Genomic DNA, 13,022 nt, shown 5'->3' on the forward strand with positions numbered 1-13,022 from the left:
CCCCTCTCTATTCTGAGGCTTCCTCCTGCAAACACTCTCTCTGTATATGAACTGTCTCCTCGAGACTCTGAGCAGCCCTCCCTTCTCACTGCCCACCTCCATCCACATGATACAGCCTGACTCTCATGTGTGTTCCCAGGACTTCAGGTACTCATCAAATGATGTAGAGCAGATTTGGGGGACGGAGATGCGTGCGCCCCACACACGTGGCTGGCTAGGAGATCCTGTCCCATGTTGCTCTTAGACACTGACTCCCTCCTTTCTCCCAGCAGATGTGCAATTCTTTCCACAACGCGAACATCTTGGTGATCATTTCTGGGTGTCATTGTGAGTATCCTTCACCCTACAAGAGGTCTGTGTCTGGCCCCCAGGGGTTCTGCTCCCCAGTGTGCTGACACAGTTGGTTTGGTTTGCAGCTTCTGTGGTCAGGGCATTTGAGAAGAATGACTTCTTTGATTCTGGCATCACCAAGTCCCAGCTCTTCCTCAGCCTCCACGATGCCGTGCTGTTTGCCTCGACGAGGAAGTTGCCAGACTCCTCTGAATTAAGCGTGGATGAATCAGAGACAGTCATACAGGAAACCTACTCAGAAACAGACAAGGTTGGATGGTTTTGGGGCTGGGGGATAAGAGTGGGGATAGGGGAGATGCCTGATAAGTAGAGATGAACAATGCTCAGATGCCAGAATTTGAGGTGTTGAAAGTGCTGTCTGACCAACTGGCAAATCACAGAGAACCTGAGCTGCCATGTGCAGCTGGGTCTGTCCCCAACTAAAGAGAGGTATACCCAACCCAGCAGAGGCCTCGACCATCCTTTTCCAGCAGTCTTGGTCAGTGCCATACCAATTGCTAAACATTTCCTGTAGACATACCTTTGTTTTATTTTGATGGTACTGGGGTTTGAACTCAGGGCCTCACGCTTGCTAGGCAGGTGCTTTACTGCTTGAGCCACTCCTCCATCTCTTTTTGCTTTATTTTTTAGATAGGGTCTCGTGATTTTTCCTGGACAGGCCTGGACCATGATCCTTCTGCCTACACCTCCCTAGACATACCTTTAGAACCTACCCCACTCCAGCCTCTGAGATGAATAATAAAACTGGTGAACTAGAGGAGAAAATTATCTGTGTAAGATTTCCTCAAGCTGAACACATGTGAAGGAGAAGGAAACATAAGCCAAAGCTTTAGTCATTTATTAATACTAAGAAAACACCTGCGTCTGCTTTAGTCTTTTCAGATCAGTACTACGCAGGTTAACAATTCCTCCCAAAAGGAAATGAAAACATAGATAGGCATCAAATAGTATTTAATAAGTAGGAATTATTTTTCAATCAAATTTCTGGTATTTGGTTTACTAGGTTTCAATAATGTTTGAATTTTTATGACAAGAACAGTGGTACCACAGTAATATGTATTTTTAAAATTCCAAGAAGATACATAGGCTTTTAAAACACAGCCTTTTTCTTCTTTTTGGCAGTCCTGGGACTTGAACTCAGGGCCTCATGCTTGCTAGGCAGGTGCTCTACCACTTTAGCTACTCTGGCAGCCCTTTTTGGTGTTAGATATTTTCAAGATAAGGTATCATGTACTATTTGCCTTGGGCTGGCTTCAAACCACAATCCTCCTGATCTCTTGTCTACTGAGTTGCTAGGATTATAGGTGTGAGCCACCAGTGCCCATCCTTTTACTCTTTTTTTTTTTTTTAAAGTAACGTATTACCGGTTACTTCCCTTGCCTTTTTTTTTTTTTTTTTTTTTTTTTGGGTGGAGGTACTCTACTACTTGAGCCATACCTTTTTTTTTCTTGACCTTAGTTATTTAGTTATTTCTTTAGTTCTTTTTTCAGATGGAATCTCATGTTTTTAGCCCAGGACTAGCCTCAGATTGTGATCTTCCTACCTACAGTCTCCTGCTTAGCTGGGATCACAGGTGTACACACCACTACCCGGTTTTTTGATTGAGGTGTGGGGGGGGGTCTCATTAACTTTTCGCCCAAGCTGGTCTGGAACCATGATCTTTCCTCCTGAGTAGCTGGGATTACAGGTGTGAGCTACTGTGCCTCACTATTTCCCTTACTTTGTTGAGAATTCTCACAGGCTATATGCTTCTGTTTATTCAATCAATTTTTTCCCTGATAGTTAGACCTGAATATATTTTTTCTGGTCTATGCTATAATCTACTCCCATTTATAAGATCATAGAATCGAAAAAGATTGAATTGGGAGAGACCTCAGAGTTCATCAGGTTTACCCCCATCTGGATCAAGAATTCTTTTGACAGCATCTCTGACCAGATGTGGTCCTTCTTATGCTCAGAGACTTCCACTGAGTCTCAAACATTAGTGTACATCAGAATCCCCTAAATGTGCTGTTAAAACAAAGACAACCGGACCTTTCAGTGCCCCATTCCTCTGAGTTTCTGGCTTGGTGGATCTGGGATGAGCCTTCAGTCTGCATTGCTAACCAGGTTACCAGGCAAGATGGCTGCTACGGCACCAGAGTCCCACTCTGACCATTGCTGCCTTGAAGATGCTCAGGCATCTGTGTCAGATGTGCACATATTTAGAAAATGTTCAAAGAAATCATCTGTGGCCTAGGACGTTAGTTTCCTTACAGATTTTGTTTTGCCACCTATGTGGAGTCACTAGCAATCCATAGTCACTTTGATCTGACTTCAGGACTTGAGGTTTCGAGGTCACTGAGATGACACAGAGCCTGGTTAGGGTTATGAGAAGCTTCATCGTCTCCCGTGTCAGGCCCGGGAGTCCCATTCCTGAAGCCCTAACTAAGTCCTTAAAGCCACAGAAGTACTGCTTAGCATACATGTGCCACTCCAGATCAGAAATGCCCTCAGGACAAAAGTGGCACCAAATGCCAGATTCACCTCTCTAGATTTTCACCTTTTCCCAAATCTTGGCCTGGTAATTCTTGGCAATCTTATTAGTGTCTTCAAGCAGAAGTTTGAAAAACAAACAACAAACAAACAAGCACACACAGCTTATCCAGCTATTCTAGTTGTCCTGGGTTTGAAATGCAAGTCTGACTTTACTATAAATGGAAGTTTGTTTTGTTTTTTTATTTATTTCTGACTCTTTTGACATATCTATACTTATATGATATACTTACATCTATTAATATTGCCCTTATTTTCCATTTACTTTTCATTTAGAAAGTTCTTCCCACTTAGAAAGTAAATAAATAACAAATTTTCTCCTAGCTGTTATGTTTTATTTTTTATGTTCTACTCTTTAGTCTAAGGGGAAGGTGTTTTAGTATATTTCAGTATAAAATGTCAAAGATAAGCCTTTTTTTAACCTATATACCTAACAAAATAGGTGATCACTGGTGACTTATAAACAACAGAAGGCTTTGTTCACAGTTCTGAAGATGGGAGCCCAAGATCAAGGTGTCAGCAGGTTTGCTGTCTGGGGAGTGCTCATTCTGTCATGGCCTCCTCACATGGCAGAAGGCAGAAGTCCCCCCAGCCCTTTCATGGGGCACTAATCGAAAGGAGAGGACAGAACCCTCAGGACTAAATGCTCCCCAGAGACCCCTCCTCTCAACCCCCCAAAATGAGTATTCATTCAACACGTTTGGAGGCCAAGATAGTCAAGCCATAGCACACTCTACCTGTATTGACCCTCATTGATCTGAAATGCTCTGTTCATGGAATATTATATTCTTATGAAAACCAAAACCTATTTGTAGTTTAGGTTTTGGCTTCATTGTTCTGCATAGCTTCAGTGTCGCACTATTTGGATTACTATGACTTTCTGATATATTTCAACATTTGGTTAAGAAGTCCCATGTCATCAGCATTCTGTTTGCAAATTTTCTAGGTCATCATCAATTGATTCTTCCAAACTAACTTCTGAATCTTTGTCAGATTCCGTCCTCTCAAAAATAAAAAAAACAGCAGTTGGAATTTCCTTTAGAATTACTCTAAAAATAAGTTAAAAATTTACATCTCTAAAGTATTTGCTATTTCTGTCCAGGAACATGGACTGTTCTGTCTCTACATCCAGTCTTTTAAAATTTTATTCATACTAAGGTTTTATGACTTTCTGCATAGAGATATCTCCTAGACATGTCTAGATATTTAGACTTCATATGTTTTACATTTTTGTTGTTTTGAGAAATAAATTTTCATAGACCAGGCATACTAGCACAGGCCAGCAGTCCCAGCTCCTCAGGAGGCTGAGACAGAAGGGTCACTTGAACCCACAAGTTTGAGGCTAGCTTGGGCAACACAGCAAGATCCCCCTCCTCCACTGCTAATCTCAAACTATAAACAATAATAAAATAAATTTTATTTTCCATTATACATTCCAATGGGCAATTGCTAAGATCTAGGAAACTCCTTGGTTTTTATAAAATATTTGGTCAGCTTTGTGTGTCCTTTTTCCTAGTCCTAAAAAGTTTCATTGCTACATGAAAAATATTTACTGGGCTTGCAGAGTGGCTCAAGTTGTAGAACACCTGCCAAGTCTGAAGCCCTAAGTTCAAACCCCAGTAACACAAAAAAAAAAAAAAAAAAAAAAAGAATTGGTATTGAATTTGTTTAATTTTCTTCTGGAATTTAAGATAGGGGAAACTAGGAGAGAAGCAAGTTCTATTTCATGTGTGTTAAAATCAAGATGCCCACCAAACAGTCAAGTGGAGCTGCCAAGAGTGACCATGGGGTTTGAACCTGCCACTTAGAGAAAGAGTTATAACCAGAGAGTCTCTGGCATTTAGATGGTAATGACAATTATGGACCTAACTAAAATCACCTATAGAGAGAGTGTAGTTGGAGAAGGAAAGGGTCCCAGAATCAACACCTGAGGCATGCCAGCATTTAAAAATCCAGCAAAGGGTTATGGGTATGGCTCAAGTAGTACAGTGTCTGCCTACCAAGTGTGAGATCCTGAGTTCAAACTCCTTTAGGTTAAAAAGAATTAAAAAATCCAGAAGTAGAGGAGACATCAAAGACACCAAGAAGCAGCAAGCCAGGGAGGAAAATAGGAAAACCAGGAGAGTGTCATATGGTGAAGGAGAAGGAAGTTTCAGGAAGGATGAAAGTGGCAAATTTTGTCAAATGCTGCTCTTCTGCAAAGCTATTCACCAAGACTTGTTGTGTAGCACGTGCTGCGTGACAGGCTCAGTGCCTGGTCTGGGGCTATGGAGAACCAGCCACTGCCCCACTGCAAGGCGCTTAGAGTTTAGTAAGGGACAGGTTTGTAAGTAAAGAAGGGAATGCACACTGGTCCAGTGAGGCGGTGTGTAGGGGACACAGTTGAAACACAGAGGAGGCCAGGAGCCTGGCTGATTGTCTTTCATCTGAATCTGGAATGATGAGTAAGCGTGTGTGGATGGGATGGGAGATGGGCAAGGCAGGCCAAGGAGCAGCCATCAGGCAACTCTGGATGATTTGATGGCTAGGTCAGAGGGAGGGTACCACAGTTAGGGATAAAGCTAAAGAAGACAGGAAGAGGCCAGATGGGTCCTGTCAAGGGCTGCACTGGGGGTTGGCAAGACAGGTAAGCTCTAGATGGCAAGATGTTTCAGAATACTGTCAAGACCACTGTTGTTATGACTGATCACGAAATCCAGTCTACCCAACACAGCCAGAGACATCAGAAGATAAGGACTGACTGGGCCCAAAGAATAGTTGAGTAACTGAGGATTTTAGAGTGCAAAGAACATGAAAAGCAGACTGAGGCAAGAGCTACTTTCTGCTGTACCAGGAACCCATGGTTCTGGTTCTTGTCATATTCAGAAATTCCTTGACTGCTCAAAGTTAAATTAATTGGAAATTTTAACCCATCTATTTGTGTGTTATTACAGAATGACAAAGCAATACAGAAAATGAGTAGTAGTTTTATAGAAAACCCAAAAAATGTAAATCCAAGCTTCGTCAAGATGCAGAATCTTGCAGAAGAGGAAGAGTTGGACTATGAGTCAGAGATGGAGCCCACGCTGGAGTCAGAACAAGAAGATGGGCTGGATCTCAAACTGGCCCTGGATCGGGACCTGGAGGACGAGTCAGAGCTGTACCCTGGATATGAGCCTGAAACAGAGCCCGAGACAGAGCCCGAGCCCCAGCTTGACACAGAGCCTGAGCCTGAGACTGAACCCGAGACCAATCTGGAGATGGAGAGGGAGAGGAAACCCGAGCCCAAATCTGAATCGAGGTCTCACATGCACTCTCGGCAACACTACTGGCCGGTTTATCAGTCTGGGGTTCGCAGCTCCTCGTCCGTCGGTCAGTCTCGGACACGATCAGTGGAGAGGAGACGGCACCACATGGATTCCTACTTGTCCCAGGACAACAGTGACGACGCCTGGAAGATGAAGTATAAATAAGGGGTTAGATAACCTTGGCAAATCCTTCCCAGCCAAAAGGGGTCACTTAGTCACAAGACCTAGACTGGGTACAAATTGCAGGACTTGCTTTGTGACTCCTCCATCTGCTTCCTTCTTCCTTACTCAGCATGGGGGGCACACTTCTAGACCACATTACTAAGTGACAACAATTATCTCCCCTCATTTCACCTTCAGCAGATATTCTAATAAAGGATTTCCTTCATACACCCACATCTCTGGGGCTTGTGCCAGACCACCTCTGACTTACTCAGAGCTCTCATCTCATCCCCTTTCTCCAAAGAGATGAGGTTTCAATAAAATATAGAACTCTGGTTAGATTTGGATCTTTCCTGTACCTTCTCCCTTCTCTGTAGCCTGTGTGCCCAAAGAAATGTCAAATGGAAGGGATTCCAAAAGGGAGTGGACATGGTGGAAAAAGACAGTCAAGTAAAAGAAAACTTGAGTAGCACTGTAGTTTAATTTGCAAACTATTTTCACTGTACGGGTGGGGAAAATAGGTAGGTTAAGCCAAGCCAGAGGTAAGCCAGCCTGTGAGGCCCGTAGCACAAGGGTCTGCTAAGCAGAAAGCACTTCTGCTGTCACAGTCAACATCCTATCCTGCCATGGTGTCACGGCCACCCAGCTGCACCAGCTGATGAGGATGCTCACTTTAATAGAGTGCTCCCTGCCTCCGGTTCAAACACATCTACCACTGCCTCTTACTTCTAAGTTTTTAAGAATCATTACTCTTGGTGGGCCAGATTTAGTTCAAATCTGTGACAGACACAAACCAGCTAGTAGTAGGAAAAAGTCAATCATTTCTAGCTTGGTTCAAATCCATTCAAACCGTTACTCCTTTTCCCAATAGAAAAGAGTGTTGCGTAATATAAGCTAAGTCCAGAAGAGTACGAACCCCTGGTCAAAGATATATGAAATCTCGTATTTTACTTCCAATTCAATAAACATGGTTCTTTCTTCTTGGGTACTTAATTTCTCTTGTTTATTAAATGAAAGATACTTTGTTAAAATGCAGATTTCTCATCACAGAAGTAACACATGCATTCATGCATTCTATGCCTAGTACCTCGAGCCGCAGAGTGGATAAAACAATATCATCCCACCTTACATATGCACAAACTGAGACTCAGAGTGTTGTAACTAGCTCAAGGTGTTTACAATATAGTCTTGTATTTCCAAAAAAAAAAAAAAGGTGGGGCTAGATGTGGAGGCACGTGCCTGTGATCCTAGTACTTGAGAGGCGGAAGTGGGAGAAATGGGAGTTTGAGGTCAGCCAGGGCTACATAGGGAGACCATCAGAGAGCTGGAGGGAGAGAAGGAAGGAGAGAGATAAAGAGAGAGATGGATGTGTATTAGTTTTGCATTGCTATGATGAAATATCTGAGTCAGGCAACTTTATAAAGAAAAGAGGTTTATTAAGCTCATGATTCTAGAAGTTCAAAGTCCAAGACTAACAGCCCTCATTGGTTTGTGTCTTGCGAAGGCCTAACAACAGGTGGTGTCACAACAGTGGAAGCAGGTGTTTGGAAATTACATCTCTAAACAGGAAGCCAGAAGGGTCAGGTTTGCTCTTATAACAGTTCACTTTCGCATGAGCTCTGGGGTCCCATGAGACCTAGCTCAGTCCCTCTTGGGGGCAGCTCCTGAAATGACCCTAGGACCTCCCACTAGGCCCCACCTCTTAAAGGTTCCACACCATCTTCCAACATCACTTCCCTGAGGACCAACCTTCCAACACATGAACCCATGGCGGGGAGGAGGGCTGAACAAGCTGCAGCTAAACCATAGCAGAATCCAGGTCACAGGATTCATTTCTTTCACGTTTATTGGCATTGAACTTCTGTGTGCCGGGTGCTAGATATATAATGAAGAGCGCGAACACAAAAATGGTTATAAATTGTGATGATTAACTTGAAAGTAAAATACAGGAAACTCTGAGGGACTATATTCAGAGGATCCGACCTAGTCTTGGATGTCCAGGAATTTCTTCCCATGACAATGACATATGACCCAGGATCTGAAGGATGAACAGGAGTTAGGCTTAAAGCAAGTTCCAATGACTGCTAGGAGGGTAAACCTAAATGGGAGGCCAAGTGTGGTGACCATGGCTGAGAACAGAAGCTGAGCACTCAGAGACAGCCAGATGGAACCTAGTTGTGATTACATTGGCACAAAGGCTTGACTAGAAACCATGCCGAGTCACAAGTACAGAGTCAGGGTAGCAGGGACAGGCACAGAAATTTGGCCAGACTAAAGCAACATGTAATATTTCTAACAGGAAACTCAGAAGTACATGGAGAGCTCAGTTTCTGTGGGCTGCCAGCTTCTCACTCCAGTTCCCACCTAGTGACTTGTTTCTGTAAAAGGAAAGCCTTTAAAACACACAATCCCTGGCTCCTAACACTTGGGCAGTAAGTGGTAGAAGATACACTGTTGTCCTTTCTACTAGGACTGCAATGTAGCTAAATATTGACTTTGATACATGGCCTCAGATAATCCAATCAGATGTTGGACTATAGTCTACCTTTAAAGAGTATTCTGAGACGGACGCCAGAGGCTTATGCTTATAATCCTAGCTACTTGGGAGGCTGAGATTGGAAGGATCGCTGTTCAAGGCCAGCCCAGGCAAATAGTTCCAGAGACCCCCGTCTCCAAAATAAACAGAGCAAAATGTACGTGTAAATGTCTTAGCACAAGATTTTCTGCTGAAAAGAAAAAACCCTCAAAGTATGAACTGGGGTATGATTTTTATAAGCATAGATCTACGTGGAATACAAGAACTGAAAAAAGAAAAAAAAAGTAGATCTGGAGAAGAAACTGGTCAAAAATAGGTGCCTCCAGGTAACTGTCACTACATGAGAAGTCACAAAGTTCAAGGAGAGAATTGTATTACATCTAGCTTCAACGCTCATTTATCACAAATAGAGAAAGCAACAGTGTAAGCTAAGGTTATTAGAGACTCTGGGGTCATAGACTTGGTGCTTGGAAGGACTGGAAGGACTGTCTCAGCTAATTACCTGTTTAATCTCTTACAATTAAAGCTAATTCAACAAGCACTTACTGGACTGCTCACCACATCTTGATACTATGTTTCTGCTCAAACTATTGTATAACAAGCGACCCCAAATTTACTGACTTGAAATAATAACCATGAGTTTGCTCATGATTCTGAGATTCAGGTTGGATTTAGCTGGGCCCATTCATGATGGTCCAGGCATCTGGAGATCAAGAGAGGCTGGAAGTCAAATACGCCTTTAATCACATCTGACACCTCCTCTGGGATGGCTGGATGGTGTGGAGTCTGGCCAGGCATCTCTGTGTCACCACATGGTCTCTTCAGTAGGGTACTAGATTTTATAAGGCAGCTCAAGGAATACTGTCACATCTGCCACACTGCTAATCTGAATGACTTGAGCTGCACTGATTCAGTGTGAGGAGAAACACAGCTCTCTTCTTGAAGAGAGGTTGCTGAAGAGTTTGCAGCCATGCATAATCCACCATACTATATAGTAAGTCTGAGGAGAGACGATGAGTAAGACGTGACTTCCACCATCAAGGAGCTCCTCAACTGCAGACAGGCACTGTGGGGAAGGAGCCTTGCGCCTCTGAAATCATTACAGTACAACTGGGAAAGGTGATCATAAAGGTGATCATGAGAGATAAAGTCTTTTTTTTTTTTTTGGAGGGGGGGTCTGGCTTCCTGCTGAATGTGTCAATAATTCGTCTTTTTTCATAGGTAGGAGTGTATTGTATAGATAAATCACAGTCTGCTTATCCACTCATCTGCTTATAGACACGGACTGTTTCTAGCTTTTTACTATTACAAATTTAAAAAGCTGTGAACAGCAATGTGTCTTTCTATATATATTCTCATTTCTCTTTGGAAAGGAATGACTGAGTCATATGATAAATGTAAGATTAAGAGTTTAAGAATTTTCCAAACTATTTTGCAAAACAGTTGTAGCATTTTCTGTTTCTACCAGCAATATGAAAATTCTAGTCTCACCATTCTCCTCCGTACTTCTTGGTCTTTTTTTGTGGGGGAGTGGGGTTTGAACTCACGACTGCAATGCCTGCTCCACCGCTTGAGTCATACCTCCCGTTATGTTTCGGAGATGGGATCATGTGAAATATTTGCCAGGGCTGGCCTGGAACTGAGATCCTCCTGATCTCAGCCTCTCAAGTAGCTAGGATTACAGGCATGAGCCACCAGCTCTGGGCTGTGTTAGTCTTTTTAATATGAGACTTTCTAATAAGCGCATAGTTACATCTCACTGTGGGCTGAAGTTACATTTTCCTAATGACTAACAAGGTGAAAAATTCTTTCATATGCTTATTTGACTTTCAGATGTTTTTTAGTCCTTTTTACTTGTTATATCTCTAAGACTTTTCTGTTTTTGTTTCCATTCTGATCTTTGTTATTTTTTCTGTATAATCTGGGTTTCATTTGCCTTTCTTCTTTTAGGTTCTTCAGGTGGAAGCTGAGTTCATTTACTCGACATCCTCCTTTCTAATATTGCTGTTTAGTGCTATAATTTTCCATCTAAGTACTGCTTTAGTTACACTTCAGAAGTTTTGTTGTTTGTTTTCATTCCACTCAAAATGCATTCTGACTTCAACCCTGATTTCGTCTTTGACTTATGGGCTGCACAGAAGTGTGCTTAGTTTCCAAACACAGGATATCTCCTAAATATCTTTCTTTCTAACTTAATTCCATTATACTGAGATAACATACTTTGCATGATTTGATTCTTTTTAAGCTTTTTTTGAGACTTGTTTTATGATCCAAAAAAAAAAACCAAGGCCATCTTAGAAAACGTTGTGAATGTGTTTGAGAAGAATGTGTGTTCTGACTTGAGAGTGTTATTTGATAAAAGTCAGTAAGTTCAAAAAGACAGGTGCGGGCTGGCGGAGTGGCTGAAGTGGTAAACATCTGCCTAGCAAGTGTGAGGCCCCGAGTTCAAACCCCAGTGCTGCCCCACCACAAAAAAAAACAAAAATGAAAATAAAAAGGTGCAGTTTTACAAGCCACTAAGAAGTTTAAGGCAGAAAGATCACAAGTTCAAAGGCAGCTTGGGCTACATAGTGAGAAACTGTCTCAAAAAGAAATAAGAAAAAAAGGAGCAAGGTCAAGTTGGTTGATAGTGTTTTGCAGCGTTCTAAATTGTTACTGGCTACCAATCTAGTTGTTCTATTAATTATTGAGAAAGGGGTGTTTGAAAATTCCAACTATAATTGTAGGTCTGCCTATTTCTCTTTGCAGTCTCAAAGTTTTTGCTTATGTGTTTTGGTGCTGTTTTTAGGTTCTTTTTTATTATACTTTTATTAGGATACATTCATTATGGGGGGTGATTCATAGTGAGAATTCTGATTAGACTTATACTGTACATTATTTCCATCACCCCCATCATCTCTCCCCCTCAGCTCCCTCCCCACCCCACTTAAAGCAACTGCAATGTTTTTTATTATTATTGCAATGTTTCATATAGGTATATGAAGTCCATCTGCCATATACTGTCACCGTAATCTCCTTCCTTCACCCTTCCCCCTCCCTAGGTTGTTAATATTTAGCTTTATTATATATTTTCAATGACTAGACCTAGTTTTTCACTATGAAGTGACCTTTTTGTGCTTGGTAGCATTTTTGTTCTGAGATTTTTACTTTGTCTAATATTGACACTATACCTTTCTGTTGAACAACGTTAACATAGTGTATCAGTAGGTTTCTTGTAGGTGGCATATTTGCAGCTTGCTTTTTTTGCCCTTGTTTGAAAATTTCTAATTTTTAATTGGCATATTTATACCATTTACATTTTATATGATTGTTAATATAGTTAGGCTTGAGTCATCTTATTTGTTGTTACTGTTGTTGTTTTTTCGTGGAACCAAGCTTTGAGCTCAGGGCTTCACACTTACAAAGCAGGTGCTCTACCACTTGAACCACACCTCCAATCCATTTTGTCCTGGTTATTTTGGAAATGGGGTCTGGTGAACTATTTGCCCAGGCTGGCCTCAAACTGGGATCCTCCCAATCTCAGCCTCCCAAGTAGCTAGGATTACAAGTGTGAACCATTGGTGCCAGGCTGTTCTGTGTTTTTTATTTTATTATCTGTTCTTTGTTCAATTTTTCCTTTTTTGCCTTCTTCTGGATTAATTGAGCATTTTTAGTGATTCAGACTTTATCCATTTTGTTGGATTATTATCTATAACCCTTCGTTGGGTTTTTTGATTTGTTGCTTTAGGGTTTATGTATACATCTTTAATTTATCACAGTCTACGTTTATTTATTTATTTTATTTATTTGGTGCCACTGGGACTTAAACTCAGTTCCTTGTGCTTGCTAGGCAGGTGCTCTCTGCCAGCCCTGTCATAGTCTACTTTTAAGTGATATTAAATGACCGCCTGGACAATATAAGAAGTTTGCAGTAGTGTACTTCCATATTTTCCTTCCAGCATTCTAATATTGTTACATTTGCTTCTCTCTGTGTTAGAAGCCCACAAATACATTGCTACTATTTTTACTTTGAATAGCTAATTTTTTCAAAGATTTAAATGAGAGTAAAAATTTACAGTATTTACCTCCATAGTGAGCAGCATGTCATCAGATGTTTATACAGATAAACATTTCCATATGGTCTCATTTTCCTGCTGCTTAAAGGACTTCCT

General features: G+C 41.6%; 1 protein-coding gene across 5 annotated transcripts in view; it reads left to right on the top strand.

The window, feature by feature from the left end:
- Window positions 1–7,314, top strand: part of Slc26a8 (solute carrier family 26 member 8) — a 64,763-nt gene extending 57,449 nt beyond the window's left edge. For all 5 annotated transcript variants that reach the window (XM_020168911.2, XM_074082340.1, XM_074082338.1 and 2 more), the window contains 3 exons: window positions 273–327; window positions 417–601; window positions 5,820–7,314. In XM_020168911.2, coding sequence (XP_020024500.2) covers window positions 273–327; window positions 417–601; window positions 5,820–6,338 — 759 coding nt within the window. In that variant the 3' untranslated portion in view covers window positions 6,339–7,314. The remainder of the gene's footprint in view (window positions 1–272; window positions 328–416; window positions 602–5,819) is intronic.
- The last annotated feature ends 5,708 nt before the right edge of the window (window positions 7,315–13,022 follow it).

This window comes from Castor canadensis, chromosome 8 (assembly GCF_047511655.1).
Source record: "Castor canadensis chromosome 8, mCasCan1.hap1v2, whole genome shotgun sequence".
Taxonomy (NCBI): Eukaryota; Metazoa; Chordata; class Mammalia; order Rodentia; family Castoridae; genus Castor; species Castor canadensis.